Raw genomic sequence first — 21,132 nt, 5'->3', positions numbered from 1 at the left:
CGTACGGATCGATACTCTCGACACAATACTGTTTTAAAACGTACGGAAAACAAGTTTTTAGAACAATCTACCGGTTCGAGTAAAACATTGACGATAAATAGGTGTTTGACAAAGTGGCAACAAAATCCGCGAACAAAAGATTATGTTTGAAATAATTCTAATCGTCAAGTACTTGTGTACGTTCGAACGGATGACCGGTACAACAAAGCTGGCCTCGGTTGAATACCGTGGAATATTTATACAACTTGTGATTTCGGTGAGAAAAGATAACGCGAACAAAGAACGAGAGGAAATAGAGAATAACCATTGATTTATCCCGCGGTATATATAAGCGTGTGCGTACGCGTCGACTGGTAGGTAGCTTGGCTATAAGTACATTAAAGGGAACGTAAAACCAAGACACGTATCCCATTCACAAAGAGGAGACTCGAGGGGTTGCGTCGTAGTGATAAGACGAGACGTAGGGGATGCCTGCCCCCAGCTTTTCCTACCCCAAAAGTACGAATGGCTCGAGGTTCCAGCCCCTTTTTCGCGGGACTCGGGATACCTCGGTGCGTGGCGGGACGGCTCGGCCGACTTCGGCTGATTTCGGTTCTCGTCGGCCCGACTGAACCGTAACTAACCTTGTGACTCGCGTAGGCGCGAGTATGGTAGTTCACTTTGCTCAATGGACTGGCTCGACGTGCGCACATCTAGGTTATGGCTAGCCGTATCGCACCCGCCACCACACCTCGACAATTTTCATACAATTTCCCGACGAAACGAACCCACCGAGATATGTATTTATCCGGCAAACTGAGCCCGTCCCGCAACCGTCCGAGGCTTTTTTACTTTTTGTAAACGTATCGAGCGACGCGACCGGCGGAATGGGTCTATGTCAGGGCAGGGGGGAAGGCAGCAGCAGCAGCAGCGGACGATCGAGCCGCGTATTCATTCGGCTCGCAGCCTCTCTCCCTGTCTCTCGCGAGAATCCACTTCGCCACGCAAGGAGAAGAGACGGAGAGGGAGCGAGAAAGAGGGAGAGAGAGAGAGAGAGAGAAAAGAAGAGAGAGATACAGCGGCTCGGGGGTTAAGACGGGCTGCATGCGCGCAGCTCGGCCGAAAATGGTCTCGCCCGCACTTGCTGGAAGGGTCGGGAGCAGGGGGGGGGGGGGGGCCCGGGGAGGGGGAGGCACTCGTCGTTACTCACTTGGTGCACTTCCTAGCTTTCTGATGATGGAGAAAAAAAAAAACAAACGAACGCGTTTTCACGCGCTGTGACATTTCCCGGCGTATCCCTTCGGCGATAACACTCGGTCTGTTTTGAATCTCACACATTCTTTAAGTCGCGTCATCGCGTCGACCGCGTCCTTTCGAGACACTCGCGCAGCGACGCGGTCTCCCCTTCGGATATCCTCTACCTACGTGCATGGCTGCCAATGGCACACCGACTTTTACTCTCTCTCGCAAGCCGAGCTGCCTCTCTACGCGGCCCTCCTTTCCATTCCAAAACGCATGCGTGCGCCACCCGCGACTCAGCTGCGATCCCAGTACGACGCCATGACACCACCTGCCGAAACCGCCGCGGAACGACAAATATTTGCATCCTTGCAATGCGAGTTACTCGCCTCTAGGCGCATCCGCACTCTCACGCTTACGCTTGACGACTGATAAATAACGCTTAATCGTATTATCGACGGTTCGCCGGCGACCTCGAGATACGCGAAGGCTTCCTACAAATTCCGGAAATTGAATCGTTAACAGATATTTCTATTTTAAAATTCGAGATCTCCAGGTTACAAAAGACATTGAGATTTGTGAAGCTCCATTTGCATGTCGATAATATCTCGAAATGACACGAGATTTAGATTTTAGTTGACCACTACTCGCAGCGATGTATGATAATATATTCGTATTTGGAATTAGACGCGTGCAAAATTTTCACCTTGCAATACAATTTTGAAAGTGCAATAAAAATTAGGATTTTGCATGGAGTATAAAAAACTTACTAGAAAAAAAAGGAAAGAAAGATTGCCAATATAGTGGCTTCTGCGAGTGAAAGAGTTAAGACATCGCGATCACGGAATATGTATATGCGATGTAAGATCATCGCGTAAGATAAAATTTCAACGGTCGATATGGGGTAATTCTTGCAAGGGTAGGAGAAAAAAGGTATTTTCACTTATATCCTGACTCAACGTGGATCTCCAGAAGCTTTCTAGAAGGATCTTGATAGCGTTATCGCTATCACATGCAACGAGAGTATCAAAACCAAATCAATATTCAGGCGGTAAACGGTATAGGTATATCAGAAACGGTCTTTACCATTGCACTCCGATTCGAGTACAGATCTAGTTTCAAATAACGTACAGTTACCGAGGGATAATAACGATTACATAAAATTACGGATACCTGTACTATTAAGAGTTACGGTTAGGCCGATTGACGCTTAGCCAAGAGAAAAGCCGCGTGTAAATAAAACTCGAAATTTAAGAGAGTGTAAATGTTACATTTGGTGTTTCGTAAGAGATATGAAAGGAAAGATAAGCAGAGATTATATATTGTGAGAAATGGTTATGCCACTTTTATTATCACAGCAGCTTATATTATTACGGTGAAAATATAGAGGGTGTATCAATTTTTAAATCAATCTAGCGTCTTCCAGGGATTGCGTTACTCGGAAACTACAAGATTTTACCCATTTGATCCTTAGAGCGATTGTTGGAGCTTTGTGTAATAATATAACTCCACAAAAAATGTAATTCTAATTGCCAAATAATGAAATTAAATTAAAAAAGTACGTCATTCGAAACAAGGTTTACTGATTCTCAGTAACATCCATATATCGAAACTAAGATATTACTACCCCAGTTCATATTCCCATACTTCCATCTTGTACTTTAGGAATATTACAATGGACCCATTGACATAGGACACCCTGTATAGGGTACATGTACCCAAGGATGATTTAACTATGAATTTAAATGCCTTTTCAGCAGAGAGAACTTCTTTACTTTCCTATTTATTTATTTCTCCCTAGTGTAACACCACCAATTTACCTTCGCTGCGCGTTGCAGTTTGCATATTGCACCTCGAGGGAATTCAGTTTATAATTGTGGAACGTTGTATAAATTTTTTTTATATTTTTTTTCAATACTTTCTCTTTTTTTACAGTATCATGCGCAGAAAGAAATAAAGCTCAAACGAAAATCTACACTGACCTGTCAAAGCTGTGGATACAAATGGCCGATTATATAACTGCGTGTCAATGACTGTCGTATGTAGTTTGCAATTATAATAGTGTTATATAACTATGTGTAACACGGATGAATGCAGATGCCTATCTACTGTAAAGTACAGCATTGGTGCAATGATTATTCTGTATTCGTGTACCTATTCGTCGGTCGACACATTACGCTAGAGTGAATAATGTTACGCGCGATACGGTCTGGTTCTCAAACCTTCCGTACAATTTATTAATCTTTGCTGCCTTGCGCTCTCTTTGTACCGGTCAAGAATTTAGGGTTAAACTCGACTCGAGTTCGCTTCGTATACCTACGTATACGTGAATCGCATTATTCATGAGACTTATGAGAAATTTCGCAGTCAAAGGTATCGAAGATCAAGTTTTCGAATCCTCAGTCTACAAAAAGGATACAACATCCGCGGAGAACGACAAGGATAAGATTAATACTGTGTACAGTCAATAGGAAAAAAGATTTAACATGTATTTATATATTATTAATACTGTCGTTGTTGTTGTTGTTGTTATTATTATCTCACCGTCTCGTAAACCTTGCTAAAGTAATCGATGACAAATATTCTACGGCTTTCCAGGAAATACAGTTTGAGTTATTACATATCTATAACATTTTCACAATATCATCTGCTACTGTATTAATTAATCAATCGCATGTATATTTTAGTTTTTACGTACAATAAACAACTACGAGGTACATATAAGATAAATGAGAATGATTACAAACGGCGGTGTATTCTGGAATACATCGTACATCGTTTCGCTTTGATGTATTGGGAGTAATATTTATGTATTTATTTTTATCAGTTTTATCGTTACGTCAGTCAAATATATATTTCATATACATTTCGCGAGCGCGTCTACGCGAGCTCATAGAGTGACGTGGAAAAATAGTCAGATGTTCGTCATAACTTTTCTCTGCCCTATCAATTATAACGGTAGAATAAATCCCACGACGAGATAACAAAAAAAAAAAAGAAAATGAATAAAAATGCGAGATAACTGCAGCATGACTGACTACCCTCGGCAGGGATCGATTATTTCTCCATGAATTGCGTTACGCGTAGGCCAAAATGAAATCCGTCTAAAAATATAGAAGGATTGCATTGCCACTGCATTAGACATACTATATGATAAGTCAGAAGTTAATACGTCACGTAATACACATCGTTAGATGATGTTACACACGGTTACAATTATACCCAACATATTATACTCGTCAGACTAAAATCAATTTCGTAAACATACAAAAACTAATATGTGCATGCGATGGCAAAAAATGAAAATGAAAATAACAGACGGTAAATTTGTCACATCGGTTGACTGACGGATGATAAAATGCCATAAAGTCACATTGGGCTTTTACATCGTAGTTTATGGCCGTAATCTTTGGCCAATAATCTGGTATGTTTGGTTATATTTACCTAACAATCAACGTGCACAAAAAAGATCTAGGAAATAATGTAAAAACAATGTATGCACATTCCTTTAAAGTGAGTACTTTTTGGATATTACGTAAGCAGGTATATTGTGTATGAATGATCTGTCCGCAAACAGTGGAAACTAGCGTAAATGGGATTGAATCATTTGTTAACATGTAAAACGTTTAGAGCTAAGACTGCGAAGAGGAAAAAAAATATTACTAATGGAAACGGTATTCCTTCAACTTGTGTCCTGATAAATAGCCAGCGATTTAGTCGATGGAAGATAATGTCGTAAAATTCTTTCAATCACGTATTCGAGAAATCGTGACAATCAATTTCTACTTTTTATGGTCTACTTTTCGATCCACTAGTAAAAGCACGACTCACCGAACTTTCATTCGTAATTCATATAATGTATCTTCACTTGGAATTCGTCTACCACAGTTTTCCTTCATTCTAGAGCTCTTGTTTCATTGTATCAATTTTCCGAGAGACTTCTTTTCGATAACCGTCGGAAATTTGTGTGAAAACAAAAAATTATATGCAAGTCAGGAATGCCTGAAAAAAACAATACGGAAATGTAGTACCATGTAGGAAAATAATAATATTATATTGGGTCAATATAAGGCAAGGAATACCGTAAAGCATTACTGTTGTAATTGTATAATAATATGATCGTCACGAAGTGCATTGATAAGTTACTAAAAAAATTCTAAAAAAATAAAATATAAAGCATTATTATTAGCATCACGTGAAAGTCTTTGAGGACGTGTAAAATTCGAATGTTAGGCACAATGGTCTCGTGCTCCTGACAAAGGCGAGTGGGATGTCCTCACCCGATTGCCTATAAATCTCGTTTAAGCCCTGCACCCCAAGATTGGTCTCGAGCCGGATTCTAACCAATAGTCAATATTCAGTAGTCAATGGTCGGAGCATGTGTAGGGATTCCACACCGCAACCAGGGAGAACTTAGCTATATGTGTGTAGGCAGATGGGAAGATATCTACCCTATCGACGTTTTCCATCTCCTACTAAATTACACGTGACGTTTTACTTGAGCTCCTTTAGAAAGAGAATGAATTCGGATCGATCTTATCGATTCTGAGGCCTCGATCGAGCCACTGAATTCCGCGTGATTGCGCTGCATGTGTTAGATTCAATCCTATGCCTTTCAAGCGGTAACGTTCGTCATAAAAGAAAAATACAATCGACCTTCATTTATCTGCACGTACAATGCACGGGCCGGATAAAGGCGCATCAATGAGATTATCTCTCTCAAGTGAATCCCGCATCGATGCCACTTCTTTTCTCCTATCTTTAACTTGAAATATATATACAATCATTAGGTAACGGTCAACATAGTCGTTGTTCTTTTTACTTTTTCACTGCTAATCGTAAGACTTACAGTCATTATAAATGTACAACTGAAATCATTTTCTTACTCAGATACTAACTAATAAGTAGAATATATTTACAAAGATACGCATTTATGCGTATTTCTTTAATTAAATAATAGAATGTTAAAGTACATAATATGAAAAAAATGTTATCTAGAAAAATAAGATTGGTAAGATGTTTTTTGGGTAAGCGAAATTAAAGCGAGAGAAAACCAAATGAAACTAGATTGTTTTTGAATTTCGATACAGGCCAATGTTTTATACCAGCCTTAAAATGAAATTTTTGGTCAGTACACTCAAAGAGATAAGATAAATGGAGTCACAAGTATTTGATATATTATAATTTGTAAACATTCAAACAGACACTTGCACACCAAAAACGATGGTTTTTACAAAACAATTTCACGAAAATAAATTTTTTTACCATAACTCCTGAAAGGTAGGGTATTGAAAATGGAATTTTATGAAGTGAACTACCAACAGACCATCATTCCAAACCTGCTCTGTGGAACGTCGGATCTCCAATTCCAGGCTTGGTCAAATCAATCGGAGATTTTTTCATCTCGACGAAATGTATTCCAGCCAGGGCAGATATTTAAATCAAGAATATCTAGAGAGTTTTTCTTAATACACACTCTGTGAACTCATTGTGCAAAAAAGTATCGTTAAAAACTCAACTCCGTGTTACTATTGAAAGAGATTGATCGTTTTGATGATTCTGTAATTAACAGTCATGCCCGCTCATCAGTTTTATTGTTAGTAAGACACTGGGTTACGATATTTGTTAACACCGATTGGTGCCTGTCTTGTATATATAATATTATTTAAATATTTTGTAAAATTCTATAATTTACAACTTAGTTTCGTGCTTAACTTTCGCTCTGAGTAGTTGATTTGGTCTAAGGGCACCGTATGTGCTGCTCAAATAACAAGAACTTGTTAAAGTAATCGCAGGAACTGGAGTCGGGGGTTCCACGGTATTGTTTCTATTAGACTGAAAACGTAGTTGATGATTATTGTTGTGAGCATGATTGTTATTACTATGTATTCGCAACTCAGAGTCTGTTTCTTCTTCATTATCCGCGCTATCCACGTCGCCTGCGAACAATACGACATGATTTCAATTGGCGATTCCACCTCGCAATTAAATTGGCTCTTGATACTGAAAATGTGATAGCATAATTTTAATTTACCATCGTCTGAGCTGTTGGTCGAGGGAAGATAATAACGAGATGGCGGTGGCTTGTTGCTTCCTCTGTACTCTCGCTGTCCTCGAGCCTTGACAATACCGAGCCCATTACTATACTTAAATTCCTTAGGAAGTGTGTAACTTCTTGGCAGCGATACCTGACTGCCTTCCACATCACTGTCACATTTACTCTCAATAGAAAACTCGCCATTTTCATTACAAGTTTTATCCTCTTCGTTCTGATTCGAACCCAACCTACCAAATATATGGAACAGTACATCAGTGACTTGTTGATACGACTTCAACTCTATTTTCAAGAAGAAATTTGGATTAGAAGCTAATCTGAAGTGGCATATCCTTGAATTTACCTGAGACTAAGATGTCCTGGTGGTGTCCAATGCGGATAACATGGTAGGCATTGAGGAGCAAGTAAAATCTCTGGGGTAACAGCTCTCTCTCGTTGTGGAGCTTTCCAGGGATTGGGCGGATAATATATAGATGCGGCTGGCAGAGGAAGTGAGAGGCAATCCATTTTGATCGGCGGCCAAGAGGATAGCGTCATGCTTTCGTTCATGTCAGATGGGGATTTTGATGAAGGAGGTCTGGTAGATGAGTGCAGCTTAGCATTTGGCGGTGGTTGTTGATTTGTTGCTAAAGGAGATGACGCAGATGTAGATGCTGAAGCTGACGGCGGTGGTACCAGCTTTCCTGATTTAATCTCTTCCTGAATCGCTCTCAATTCCCGTAGCTGTTGTTGCTTCTTTTCCTGCAATTTCTCTTTGATGTCATTCGCGCTCACTGATCCTCCTAAACTGACACCAGCATCTATGTCATATGTGTCATTAGCTGGCCAGTCCTACACCAAATTCAGCAGTTAGTAATACAATCGTGTACAAATAAGTAATCTAAGAAATCTAATTTGTGATTTGAGTACTGAACTTTACTGATGGTACCTGGTCATTGTGTGTCTGCGTTACAGCTATGGTCAGCGGTCGTCTCCAAAAAGGAATTGATTGCCGAGGTCCGGCATTACTATTTATCCTAGGACATGGCTCACCCATACCGTTTGTCAACAAAGACAATGGTTGTGGCGGAGGCACAAAAGAAGTTGGTTTTTTTTTTTTTCGATTTAGATTAGACACAGTTGGATTTGCAAAACGGCAATTGAATACTCCCGGAATTCCACCGTTGCTCAATTTCACTCCTCTCATCCCTATTTCAATGCCATTTGTTTTCTCTTCCAAGAAATTCATCTGTTTTCCATCATTATCTTCCTGTAAATATCATGTGAACAAATCAATCAATGACCAAGCAGGGTGGCTTCAGAATCTTTTTTCTATGTATCTTGTGGTACAGACCTGCTTGCAAAAAGTGGCCATACCATTTGTTGAATTCATGCGGCCCCCAGCCTCATACCTCAGTCTGCGTACATGAAAAAACCTGCAAATGAAATTGGAAAACCATTAAATGCACAACTTGTATATTTTCGAAGTAAAAACGGTAAAACAACAATAACTAATTCAATCGTTGTCATTCGAAGGGTATGATATATTTCAAAACAGTGATGTCCCAGATGTCGCACCTGTAATAGAGCGCCATAAAAAAGAGACCTCCAAAAAAGAGAGCAAAAAGTGTGAAGGCCAAGGTAATCGGATTGGGGTGAAGACTACTTCGATGGAAACCGGCAGCCCATACCCCTACCAGTAGGCTGTTTTCCAAGAACATAACCGTGTAAAATATCCCCTAGACAGGAAAGAAATGATATAATTAGCAATTGAACTAACAAAGCAAAAGAAAACCACATCAATTCACTTAAATATTCGTTGACAGAAGCATTAGTTTTAGAATGATGATAACAATACATACCATTTTTTGTCGGTGATTTGTTTCGTGCAGGTTGACATAGGCAAAAACATATACAAATGCTAGTAGGGTAGCGAGAAAGGCTTTTCGTGGTAGTGGCAAACGCTCTCCACCATGAAACAGACCGTCAGGAGTAAGCAGCAACCAAGTGAGCATTGACAGCCAATGAAGGGCAAGAACAACCAAGAGCCACTGTCCTCCGTAAAGCGATGCATATGCGACAAGTGCTCCGACACGTGCACTAACAGTTCCAAGCCGCCAGGCTAACTGTGCTAAAACCCCCAGCCATGTAAGTACAAGTCGTTCCAAGTTCCGTAAGCGGGCTGCCCCTTTACTGAAACTGGCAACTGCCCAACAAACACTCCACAAAGACATTCCTGCTGAGACTGCTGTTAGTTTAGCCAATTTTCCCCCGTTTTCTTCTTCCTCTTCTTCTTTTGCATCATTTTCTCCAGTTATTCCTGTCGATAGTAGATACAATTGTAACAACAGCATTGGCGCTGCCTCGCAGAACGCATGGATCAGACGTAGTACACAGAGCTCCCGAACCTGTGTACAAAATGATTATTAAAAGGACTGCATTCAGAGGCTAACCATGTACCTCAAATGAGTTTTCCAAGAGCTCATTTGTAATGCTCAGCCTCTGTGAAAGGCATTTTATATTCAGATGCAGTCAAACTAGACGGAATTTTTGTGAGATTGTGTAAATCTTCTTAGAAATCTTGTAAGGTAGCTGTAGAAAATAATTGAAAACTAAATGAATGAATAATGCACCTCATGCTTGACGTATACGAGATCGACTGGAATAAAAAGCTTGAAGTAGCGCCAAAGGACTCCGACTTGCATAGAATGTAATACCAAAACACAGCCAACTATCAAACCACCTTTCTTCTGAATACCACGATCGTCAGGGGTCCCAGTACTGGCAGCAGTTAGCTTACCTCGAGCACCCCAAAGGTACCATCGAATACTAATAATCTGTAAAATGATGAATTGAACAATGATTAGTTCATTTTACCAAATAATACAATGAGCAGGTAAAATATTGATCTGAATGAAAACAGCTTTATAACATTAAACAAACTGGACAGGTGATTGAAAAAAGTGGACTTGAATCTTGAAAAGCATAAATATGTTTAAACCCACCTGAGACACAACAAGTGATGTAATGACAAAAGTAATACTGAGAGGAAAAAAACAGTCTGGTGCAGCAGCGTGATGGGCCAAAGCATAGCCCATTGCTAGGTCAAAGACAACATCACAGAAGTAAGAGGCCAGTGAGATTATGTTAAACAGCACGTCACATAGTGGCAAAAACTCGTGCTGATGTTGTTGCTGCTGCTGGGCCATAATCGGCCTTCCCTGCCCATTTGTAACCCTCGGTACCTCTTTCACGATTCAATTTCTTGACTATTCATTGGCTGTTGCAAAATAAGAGAAAGTGATGTATCATTTAGTAATGGGTATGTTTAAAATAAAAATATATTGTTGAAACTTTCTTGTATTCCTTGCTATTTTTGTTACAGTCGTTTGCAGATGTTGTCCCTTCAGATACATTTTACTGTGATAAAATATATATCAAAGTATTTTATTTGATGAGGTTGAAGCTAGAGAAATAATACAGGTAAACAATACTGAACTATATAAGATGCGCATTGATATAATTAAACATGTAAAACAGAAAAAGATAATCAGAAACAATAGGAATGAATTGAATTTTACTTGTGTATTTCATCGAAAATAACAGAAATAGAATTTTTCAAGAATACAAATTCATATTTCTCTATCACCATTACTCATCAATCCATCAGTTTTAACAATATAAACACTTGGGTATTAAAGCTAAAAGAAGTTCAGATTTGTAGGGATGTTGAGCTTAATTTTGAGCTTATTTTCATAAATAAACAACTCACCATGTTCTTCAAGTATCATTTGCAACTGAGCGGAAAAATATCATTTTTAATGTGGTAGATGGTTAACCTGGTCCAGCTTTGGAATGCGTGGAATTTCTTCTTCTATCTTCGTCCTGATTTCCAGTTATCTCTATGCTCACATCTATTTCATATTAAACTTCAACTCAGCGCGATTGTTTTCACATTTTTCGATTGTTAATTGATTCCAGTGTGTTTGACGGGTAATTTATTTTCCTACGATAGCGGACGAATAATGAAAATCGAAAAAGAAATCACTTGAGAACTACCTGTGGAGCGCATCCCTGTTGATTCACAAATCAAAAGTAACAGGCTCTACTACTGCAGCGCTAGTTACGAGGAATGTGAATACTTTTCTTACTAAACACGCAGAGCACACTGATAAAATGGCCTACAGCCTACACCGATACTCGGATTGACAAAAGAGCATCGGGGATCGGTCGGTACATAACAATCGGTCAATCGGTAAGAGCAGCATTAGGCAATGATGTGGATGACTCTCAGTTAAGCCGATCGCCGAAAATGTTGTCATTTGAATCGCACGGTACTTGAAAAATCAAAGCCAATTTCTCAGTGTTACATGAACATGAACTTTGATGCAATTTAATGGTACGAATAAAAGCATAATATGCTACGATTTGTAAGTTTTTTAAACTGTCAGACAAAATCGTTTCCACTGTTTCGAGTTTTCGCGAATACCAAGTTTTTTTTTAGCTAAATATTACCCTCTTTTCCAGTGTAAACCACAGTGGCAATACATGTATATTTATGTACATGTATATATATACATGTATACATTAAACATATACTCTATATAGGTATATATACATCACAAATTACAGATTTAATCTAAACCTAATTCTTTTTTAATTTTAATAAAAATATTGTGCGTAATTGACAAAAGTTCAATGTAAATTCAAAAAATATGTATCAAAGATTGGTGTATAAAACTTTGTACGAATTGAAATTCAATTTTGGAATGCCTCAAAGCAAATTTACAACAACAGTGTTGAACATCTTAGTCAATATAGAAAATTAACAATTCTTATTGCACTTAACAAAATGTTTGCAGGCATTACAAGATGATTTCATTCTTGAAACTTCTTGTAAGATTCTTGTGAGGTAAAACGACCGAGTTCAGTAGTATTTTCTCAGCTGTTAATGACACGCAGGTACCTAAAACGAAAACAAATGCTTGCGTCATGTAACCAAATCTGGATCCTAACTCGAATTTTTCATATGTTGTACACTAGGTACAAGTTTTGTTTTTGCATGATTCTTTTTTAATATAAAATAATTTTCATCGATTATACCAAAAGATTAATGTTTGCAATTGTCATTGTTTCGGAAGCAAACAGTATGGAAGTTTATATCTTTATAATTCAGTAATGCAAGATTTGAGGCCTATACAATTAGATACACACATATCATTTTATATCATTTTTCACGTGGAATAGCAATCTGAACCAAGATATGACTGCTATAATTTTTAGGACAAAAATAATTTGTATAAAGTACTATCAGACCCTTACCAAGTATAGTGATAGACGGGTTGAGTTTGCCATTCGTGTTGAACAGTGGTGGATTTTCCATTTTTGCAAAAGGTTTGTCAGGATTAGGATCACACGGAGTGCCTTCAACTCTAGCCCACTCTCCTACTCTGCTGCCTCGACCCACTATACTATGTAAGATGATAGAGTGCGCTTGGATTTGTGCCTCAGCTAATACAATTGACTCTCGAATTCGTACGCCTGGTCCGACCATAGCATTTGCGCCAACACTGACATTTGGGCCCAACTAAATTGATCGTAATGTAACCATCAATCACTTAAGCATTCTTCAACTGAATGTGACATGAACAGATTAACTGCGTAATATATAGAAGGAATATAGCGGCTTACCACAGCTGTGGGGTGAACAGTCGCTGTGGGGTGAATATAGACATCACCGATGATATGACACTTGCCATGTACAGCTGCGCACAGTCTGGCAGGTTGACTTTGGCGATACAGAGCTAAGTAATGTCTGTTCGCATAGATTGCCGAGCCTGCACTTTTCAATTGGGACCACCAAGTTGTTACGGGTAAAGCAAATAGACGATCGCTCCCTGCTAGTCTCATTAATACATCTTGCTCAAATGACATATATGCGGGGTCTTTTCCATTCCCGTTCAATTGCCTGCAATCCCAATACAAAACGTGTTTAATTATATCGCTAGTTTGAAAGTCCTACTTCCTACTGCAACTTAACAATTCTACCCTGATAAACTGGTGATAGAAAGTTGCGTTAGAGAAGTATACAAATAATCATTGAACAGTATATTTTAAAAAGGGCTATTTCCCAGATGTGAAATTTTTCTTATAAAGTATTACGCACAAGAGCTTTTCCTGTTGTTGATTAGCATAAAACGTGTCAGCCATAGTTTGAAATATATCTGAGGAGGCGATATAGACACCGCAGTTGATCAATGTAGAAACAAAGGTGGATGGTTTTTCAACATAATGGTCGACTTCGCCTCCTTTTTTTAAAACCATGCAGCCATAGTTCAAAGATTGTTGCCGAGTGGCTTCTGTCGCCATAACAGTAACCAAAGAGTGTTTGGAAATGTGAAACTTTGCCATATCTTGCAGCGGAAAGTCGGCGCATACGTCACCATTCATAATAAAAAAACATTCAGGGCTGCCAGAGCGAATTTGATCACGGAAATGATACATTCCTCCAGCTGTGCCCAGCGCTGTGAACTCTTGCAGGTATCGGATGCTGAGCCCATACATTTGGGTCATGTCTTGCACGAATTGATGTAAATCAGAGGTTGGGTACGAGCCAATGATTAGAATTTCCCCTAGGTTGGGTACTCTGGTACATGCTTCAATGTGATGTTGGATCATTGGCAACCCAGCAACTGGGAATAAGGGCTTTGGAATGTCCAGCGAGAGGGGCCGAAACCTGGTCCCTGCAAAGAAATAAAATTTCTATTATTTTTGTAGGTTTCTATAGTGAAATATTGGAACAATTGAGATCAAATATTACAGAATATATGAAACAATCTTACACGAAGATTAAGAAAAAATAAATAACCAAATAAACAGAGCTTACAATTGGCCTGAGTAGCATGTTATCAATGGAAACATAGTATTCGTGTTGAAATAAAACAACAAAAGTAGCTAACCTTTTAAGGGACCACCAATCAGTATCACTGCTTTCAACATTTTTCACTATAATTTAATGATATCTTCTATTATTGCGTCGTTCTATCGTCTCCGGCTCAGCCTATTCAACTTGAATTGAGAGGTTACGTGTACTTGGACACGTAGAATCAATTTGACACGTCGAACAATTTTCGCAATTGTAGGTGACTCTCGTGAATATATTGTTTAAATACTAGATGCGCGCAGTCTCGAGTGTCATCGAAAATTGTATGTTTTTCTCATACTGCGACAATCAACCTCAACCGATTGGCGAATGAGACGTTTTTTGACATTTTTGTGTACTCGCCGTACAAGCGGCGTTTTCGCTCGTGTCGGTTCTGCACTGAACCATCAGGGAACCATCAGAAACCATTTACCGATTCAACCGTGCCGCTGAAGTTATCCTGTTTTCATGGGACTAAACAAGTTGTATAATTTTACTGATGATACATAATTTTCAACAAGTAATTCTGTGATAAAACGATTGCGTACGTTCATATTATCGAATTCACTATTTGACTACAGAATACCAGAATCAAAGGAAAATTCTTATGCTATATTCAGGTTTAGATATTTTAGGTTATGACACTTCGCCGAGTAACGCTGATACTTTAACTATCCTTGTAGATTAAAGTTTTATTCCATTTTCAGCGTTGGACTTCGAAGATGTTTAATCAAGCCGGGGCTCTCGGGGGAGGCGGTGCAACCGTAAATCCTATGAAAGATTTTGAGGTTGTTTCACCACCCGATGATTCGGTGTCGAGTCTAGCATTCAGTCCTGCGACAATTCCGCAAAATTTCTTAGTGGCTGGTTCATGGGACTGCAATGTTAGATGTTGGGAGGTCGAACAGTCTGGTAAAACAGTACCTAAATCTATGCAGACAATGGCGGGACCTGTTCTTGATGTCTGTTGGAGTGATGTGCGTTAATTTTAAAGTTTCATCGATGACGTGCAGCCTTATATATCATTCTTACGTTTTTAAACATGTGCCTCTCTTTCAGGATGGTACGAAGGTTTTTATGGCTGCGTGTGACAAAATGGCAAAGTGCTGGGACCTTGGTTCTAATCAATGTATTCAAGTCGCAGCTCACGATGCTCCGATCAAAACTTGCCACTGGATAAAAGGCTCCAATTACAGTTGCCTTATGACTGGTTCTTGGGACAAAACTCTCAAGGTAAACTTTGTACTTTCCTCTTTTCATTACTGATATGATGTGCCGCGATACATGATGCTCATAATTTATTTCATTCCAGTTTTGGGATACTCGAAGTCCCAAGCCACTGATGACCATCAACCTGCCTGAGAGGTGTTATTGTGCTGATGTGGTATGTATGAGAACCATTCAGAAATCCTATTTGGTTTCTGTTTTTCATTATCTTAGAAGCCTTATGGAACAATTTTGTTTAAAGCCAAACTTCCTCTGAAGGAGATTTAATCCAAAATGTACTAAAATTGGAAATTTATAATGATCCTAAGTAAGCAAAAATGAATTGTACTTAGGATTATCCCATGGCTGTTGTTGGAACTGCTGGACGAGGTCTGATCGTTTATCAACTGGAGGGAACGCCTCATGAATATAAGCGGATCGAATCACCGCTAAAGTATCAACATCGATGCCTGGCAATATTTAGGGACAAGAAAAAAGTGCCAACTGGATATGCCCTTGGCAGTGTTGAAGGCCGTGTGGCTATCCAATACGTAAACCCTGCCAATCCGAAGGACAATTTTACTTTCAAATGCCATAGATCTAATGGCGCTTCTAGTGGGTTTCAAGATATCTATGCGGTGTGTTTAAATAATAAAAAATGTTCAACTTCACAACCGTTTTACGAAAAAACAGTGAATCATGCTATGCTAATCCCGCTAAATTATATTCACAGGTGAATGATATAGCATTCCATCCAATTCATGGCACATTGGCTACAGTGGGAAGTGATGGAACTTTCAGTTTTTGGGATAAAGATGCACGGACCAAGTTGAAGCCTTCAGAACCAATGGAACAAGCTATCACACGGTGTTGCTTCAACCATAATGGTCAAATCTTTGCCTATGCTGTTTCTTACGATTGGGCTAAGGTGTGCAAGCCTTGATTATTTGAAGTAATTAATTATTGTAAGTTTGATATCGATACAAATTGTTGTGTTGCATATTTTAGGGCCACGAGTTCTATAATCCGATGAAGAAGAATCACATCTTCCTGAGATCGTGCTACGATGAACTTAAGCCAAGGAATCCTTCCTGATTAAGATGAAGAATCAAGTAACATTATACACATTACTGTCTCCGACTTGCAGCATAATCACATCTTTTAAAGATGTTGCTGTTCCACATGTAACAAATACTACCAATACGTTTTATATGTATACCATTTACTATTTATTTTCATACACCTTTAATATTAATTTCAATTGTCACTGCTGCAAAGACGAAGCTTTAATATGTTGTGAATAAATCACATAATCGTCATGTACATCCATATTTTTACACATAGCCAGTAGGGTGATCCTTAATTAGGGTGTTGACGAATTTTTGTCCGGGCCAATCCCTAGATCGACTCCAAATAAATTTAAAATAATCCCCCTAATTGTAAGACTGCAACTTTCTATATCAACCCTCCTGCAGACCGTGAATGTTGACTGATACATTCCTCAGTCAATGCTGTGAACTTCGCCGTTTGAAATGCAAACATTTTTACTGTACGTTTGGTATTACTGTACATTTTGTCACGGAATTACTGTTTTGTAAAAGAATCTGTAAGTGTGAGAAATGAACGGATTTCATGCTACTACTTGGTGAAAAATATGACTATACGCTCTGTCCGCTGTGACTCACGACCATAGACTTATTGGAGATGGACTGCGCGGTCACTGTACTGAGCTGGTGCCGTAATACGAAAAAGACTGCACAGCTAAAGCCGGGCCTCTCTTGTCTGGTATACACATACACTTTAAGTGGGGGTTGTTTAAATCTGTGGGATAAAGTTTATACTCAGCTACAATTAGGTTTCTCTCTGTCAGCTACACACAGTACTTTAATGACAAAAATTTATTTCGTGTTGGTAAGCCTGCAACTGTGTTGGGTTTAAAATGACAACCGTATGGCACTTGAATGTAGAAAGCCTTGTAGCCATCAAACGGAGTAACGAGAAGAACTTAAGAACTGTCAGTTACTGTTTATAACCTCAGTAATACAATATATGAAGCAATATAATGCAATGTTCTCCGTAATTTTATTCATTGATTAATAATCACCTATCCATCTTTTATTTTCCATTTTTTGAATAGCTTATAATTAACATATCTCTCATCTGTAATTCGAAACGTATTTTTTTTTGTTACACACCCTGGTGATACTTCAACATGGATTATGTTTTCATATCAATAATTGTTCAAGTAATAAATAGGTATATTATAAGCCCATCGACATTCTACGTTTCTTCCAATTATGAGTGCATTATTCCTTATCTGCAAGTAAATATCAATTTTGGCGTTCTATAAAAGATTTCACTTTCTCTTGCACTGCGTTAAAAAGATTTCGTCAAGTTTCCCGTTTTAGACGCTCGTGTCTTTTTCCAATAGTTTCATCCAATTCTTCTCCATTCTTCTCTTACCATTGGTGTCATTGAGAGAAAATTGCTCAGCTTCGTCTCCATGTCCATCTCGTACCCGTTCGATTTACGATAATCCGCATCCTCGAAACTCGTATTTCTTCGTCAATCTCGGTCGCTACACCTGATTTCAGACGCACTGCGCAGACATGTGCGCATATACAGTGCGCACACACAATGCGCACACCGGAAGTGCTCTAATCCTAGGGGAAATCGCACATTGAATAATTATTTAATATCAATTAAAATATTAACTCTCTAACAGTTTTTTTCTACTCTCAAATCCTCTCAAACGATTCTCAAACGATGAAAAAGAAAAATTAAACGTCTAAGTCCATTTTTTGAGAAGATAGAAAATATGGGGGCCAACTTCATACCCAAAATTAAAATCAATTTTCCGGAAAAACTACTAACTCTCAAACGATTTTTCTGTACTCTCAAACCCTCTCAAACGATTCTCAAACGAATTGCATTAATTAGATTTAAAAATAACAACTTCGGGGGGCCAACTTCACGGAGGTGAAACCACCGGCATTCATTCCGCATGAACCTACCATTACTTCATCGATAACCGCATCAGATTATTATTGAAAACAGAATAAATCATGATATAGCTACGTCTTTTGTAAAATAATAACTAAGTCAAATTTTTTTCACAAACAATACTCTTGCCGAATTGAGTTGTGCGTGCAGGGAAGGACGCAGAGGGCGCTTGATAATGAATTTATCTTGTCCATTTTCGATTACGAGAAGTCCTATGAGGCTAGCAGTCTTTATATATCTTCAGTCAACGCGACAATGAGTGGAACTCGATATTTTTTGGTAGTATCTGAGTCACGGTCTGACATACAGGTCTTGCAACGAACGTGGTGGGGGGTAGTCAGTTCACGTCCGAAACAAAAGTACAACTTATGGCCACAAGAGCAACGCTACGAGTTATTCATAAGCTTATTATTATTCTTTGGCGGAACCCTAACCAATCTTTTTGATACTCGTACACAGATAACCTTACGTTGGTAATGTCAGTCATATGTCCTATGAATAACTGACAGCGCTGCGTAGTGGTCAGTAAAGGCAAAAAAATTTGGACAATAACGCGGCTACCCCCACCACTCAAATTTCAGTTCGTTGCAAGACCTGTATGTAAGACCGTGATCTGAGACAAGTAGTTTATTGTTTTGACGCGCACAGACATGGCGGATGTTATATTTATCACGCATTTTGTGCTTTTGTTGACGTTCAAATTATGTCCAGGTACGAGCCTTAATGCACGCATACAGGATTATTCTACTTTGTGTTTACCGAAGAAAATTTTTTAAGGATACGAGCATCAGCTGAGTAACGCAATATTAATAGCCCTTATCAGTGCCACAAACGGCAACGAAATGACTAAATTTCTTCTTTTACATCTCGCTCAAAAAAGGGGTAGTTCATGTGTTAACGGAAGAAATACGAACAGTGCCGTAAGAGATTCAACGGCTGTTTTCACAAAATTTTAAAACAATTATGATTTTCCGAGTACGAACTTGGCGTGCATAATTTTGCATCCCTATGCCAGTGTGTATCAAATTATTTCATGTCGTTTTGGATTTAACAGGAGAAAAACAAAGTATAGGATTGAGGGAGGTTGACGTTTCCATGGACAATGAAGAACCACCTGATCCTCTTGAACCGATAGATCGTCAGATTACGGGCGGTATTTCAACCCAAAAACGTTACAAGTGCCTCTCTTGTGATCCTCCAGATTGTTCGTCTGAAGAAACCTGCAACGATGCAATCACAGTAGGTTCAAAACCTTTCCAGAGAGATTTTTCTACATATCATTTATCACTTGCACTAGTCTTATTAAATCATTCATTTATTTGTTATTAATCAGCTAGATCCAGTTTTCTTCTCTCTCAATTTCAGTTTTGTACCAATAAGACAGAATCAACCACATAACTTTTCATTACATAAATGGACTCAAGTTGACTATTGAGTAAAAATAATACCTGCACTGCTTGTTATCATTCATGTCATTAAAATATTTATTTTTCCAACAAGTAACTGGTCTACTCAGTTTTAGGAAGACAATATCTATTAGTTCAATAAAGATAGCTTCAGCGCTCACTCCATTTTTGATTTATGTCAATATGAATACCGTTTGAAATGCAATTTTTCAACGCATAGCTGGAACTGAAAGCAAATTTAATAAAGTAGTAGAAGCTTTTCAAAGTTCAGAGTTCTTGCTTTGTCTTCAGTGCAATTTTCCTATATCATCTTATAAATTCAAATTGCATTTATATTTTTCGTACAATCAGATCTGATGCGGATAAATCATACATTAAATTTAAAATAGTGTCAATTGAAGTGAAACTTCTTACAGTGATGAAACCATACAGTATTTTTACAATAAAAGATTATCGTTCATCATGTGTATAAATTGGAAGAAACATATGGCTGATTTGTTAAGTGATCATCTGAGCCTTAACACACAAAAGTGGTAGTGTAATACCAATTTAATTTTCTTCCCCATCAGTGCTGGAAGTCCAAAGTGCAGGAAGCAGATGGGACACAGCAACTGAGTAGAGGGTGTACCATAAAACCTGAACAGATGCCGTTGATATGTAGCAAACAACAACCAGTTGGAAATGGTAGTGGAAAAAAGAGACAAGCAAGCAGTTCAACTAGAGGTGGACAATTCAGCGTTGTATGCTGCCAGGGTGATTTATGTAATAACGGACCTTTTCCTGACCTGCCCTCGCACTATTCCCCGGAGCAATCGAACGGTGAATAGAAGTTGAAAGATAGAAGAAAAATAAATATAAATTATTGACGTTTCATTCATACTGAAGTTCATGAAAATTTGATGGTTTAGCTATAACAATAGTTTTTCCTTTACAGGAGTGGAAGATTATGCACTAAAACTGACTCTGGCAATCCTGGGTCCGATGGTTGGACTTGGAGTAGTCGGAAGCGGCATACTCGCTTGTATACTCATTCGTAGGACACGTCGCAAGCGCCCATTGGTCCCTCGACGAAACAAACTTCTAGTTGACTCAGAACTAGAGCCTTCCTCACTTCATTTTTCCTCATCTCCCTCCACAACTTCCACCTATCATACGCATGAGCTCAGAGCAACTGCTGCTGGTGATAGCACCCTCAAGGTATCAAATTGTAATCATTAGCAGGCCAGATGTGATATTTCGATGACATCACGTTTGGCCTGAGTACTGCAGTATATTTGCAAATACGTAAAATTACTTGCAAATGAGTGAAATCATTGGCAAGTGCATACTTATTGGTATAATCA

General features: G+C 38.7%; 4 protein-coding genes across 6 annotated transcripts in view; 2 read left to right on the top strand and 2 right to left on the bottom strand.

The window, feature by feature from the left end:
• Positions 1 to 2,614: 2,614 nt before the first annotated feature.
• On the bottom strand, positions 2,615 to 11,739 carry LOC124215133 (uncharacterized). The gene is made up of 10 exons (XM_046618148.2): positions 11,025 to 11,739; positions 10,258 to 10,532; positions 9,886 to 10,089; positions 9,115 to 9,660; positions 8,831 to 8,991; positions 8,607 to 8,688; positions 8,202 to 8,522; positions 7,617 to 8,104; positions 7,253 to 7,503; positions 2,615 to 7,157 (listed from the first exon to the last, which is right to left on the bottom strand). The coding sequence occupies exons 2-10, from the start codon at positions 10,459 to 10,461 to the stop codon at positions 6,910 to 6,912; spliced, it is 2,505 nt and encodes an 834-aa protein (XP_046474104.1). The 5' UTR covers positions 10,462 to 10,532; positions 11,025 to 11,739; the 3' UTR covers positions 2,615 to 6,909.
• A 146-nt stretch (positions 11,740 to 11,885) lies between these two features.
• On the bottom strand, positions 11,886 to 14,525 carry Gmppa (GDP-mannose pyrophosphorylase A). Its single transcript, XM_046618169.2, has 5 exons — positions 14,212 to 14,525; positions 13,419 to 13,995; positions 12,944 to 13,220; positions 12,575 to 12,839; positions 11,886 to 12,218 (listed from the first exon to the last, which is right to left on the bottom strand). Exons 1-5 carry the CDS (start codon positions 14,249 to 14,251, stop codon positions 12,118 to 12,120), a joined length of 1,260 nt encoding a protein of 419 aa, XP_046474125.1. The 5' UTR covers positions 14,252 to 14,525; the 3' UTR covers positions 11,886 to 12,117.
• Positions 14,526 to 14,575: 50 nt separating this feature from the next.
• Positions 14,576 to 17,144, top strand: Rae1 (ribonucleic acid export 1). Of its 2 annotated transcripts, none has more exons than XM_046618171.2 (7): positions 14,576 to 14,718; positions 14,882 to 15,151; positions 15,234 to 15,407; positions 15,487 to 15,558; positions 15,734 to 16,018; positions 16,114 to 16,308; positions 16,389 to 17,131. In XM_046618171.2, the coding sequence occupies exons 2-7, from the start codon at positions 14,897 to 14,899 to the stop codon at positions 16,473 to 16,475; spliced, it is 1,068 nt and encodes a 355-aa protein (XP_046474127.1). In that variant the 5' UTR covers positions 14,576 to 14,718; positions 14,882 to 14,896; the 3' UTR covers positions 16,476 to 17,131. The 2 variants fall into 2 exon arrangements, with proteins under 2 accessions (XP_046474127.1, XP_068990840.1); XM_069134739.1 differs by lacking the exon at positions 14,576 to 14,718 and adding an exon at positions 14,776 to 14,794 and having other exon boundaries at positions 16,389 to 17,144.
• Positions 17,145 to 18,716: 1,572 nt separating this feature from the next.
• sax (type I BMP receptor saxophone) overlaps positions 18,717 to 21,132 on the top strand; it is a 4,993-nt gene continuing 2,577 nt past the window's right edge. Inside the window, exons 1-4 of one of the 2 annotated variants that reach the window (XM_046618152.2) lie at positions 18,717 to 19,094; positions 19,438 to 19,622; positions 20,359 to 20,608; positions 20,724 to 20,986. In XM_046618152.2, coding sequence (XP_046474108.1) covers positions 19,034 to 19,094; positions 19,438 to 19,622; positions 20,359 to 20,608; positions 20,724 to 20,986 — 759 coding nt within the window. In that variant the 5' untranslated portion in view covers positions 18,717 to 19,033. Of the gene's footprint in view, positions 19,095 to 19,157; positions 19,179 to 19,437; positions 19,623 to 20,358; positions 20,609 to 20,723; positions 20,987 to 21,132 lie in introns of those variants that run through there. The other variant, XM_046618153.2, reaches the window with a different exon arrangement.

The sequence above is a fragment of the Neodiprion pinetum genome, chromosome 3 (genome assembly GCF_021155775.2).
Source record: "Neodiprion pinetum isolate iyNeoPine1 chromosome 3, iyNeoPine1.2, whole genome shotgun sequence".
NCBI lineage: Eukaryota > Metazoa > Arthropoda > Insecta > Hymenoptera > Diprionidae > Neodiprion > Neodiprion pinetum.
The sequence above is the reverse complement of the archived record's forward strand: the minus strand, read 5'-3'. Positions and strand labels throughout refer to the sequence as shown.

Coding starts and splice junctions, on each gene's coding strand:
- LOC124215133 (XM_046618148.2), bottom strand. CDS start 10,461: ATGGCCCAGCAGCAGCAACAACATCAGCACGAGTTTTTGCCACTATGT. Junction 8,992..9,114: donor CAAATCACCGACAAAAAATG/GTATGTATTGTT, acceptor TTTCCTGTCTAG/GGGATATTTTACACGGTTAT. Junction 8,105..8,201: donor CGCAGACACACAATGACCAG/GTACCATCAGTA, acceptor AATTTGGTGTAG/GACTGGCCAGCTAATGACAC.
- Gmppa (XM_046618169.2), bottom strand. CDS start 14,251: ATGTTGAAAGCAGTGATACTGATTGGTGGTCCCTTAAAAG. Junction 13,996..14,211: donor GATTGGTGGTCCCTTAAAAG/GTTAGCTACTTT, acceptor ATTTCTTTGCAG/GGACCAGGTTTCGGCCCCTC. Junction 13,221..13,418: donor CAACAACAGGAAAAGCTCTT/GTGCGTAATACT, acceptor TTGGGATTGCAG/GCAATTGAACGGGAATGGAA.
- Rae1 (XM_069134739.1), top strand. CDS start 14,897: ATGTTTAATCAAGCCGGGGCTCTCGGGGGAGGCGGTGCAACCGTAAAT. Junction 15,408..15,486: donor CTTGGGACAAAACTCTCAAG/GTAAACTTTGTA, acceptor ATTTCATTCCAG/TTTTGGGATACTCGAAGTCC. Junction 15,559..15,733: donor GGTGTTATTGTGCTGATGTG/GTATGTATGAGA, acceptor AATTGTACTTAG/GATTATCCCATGGCTGTTGT.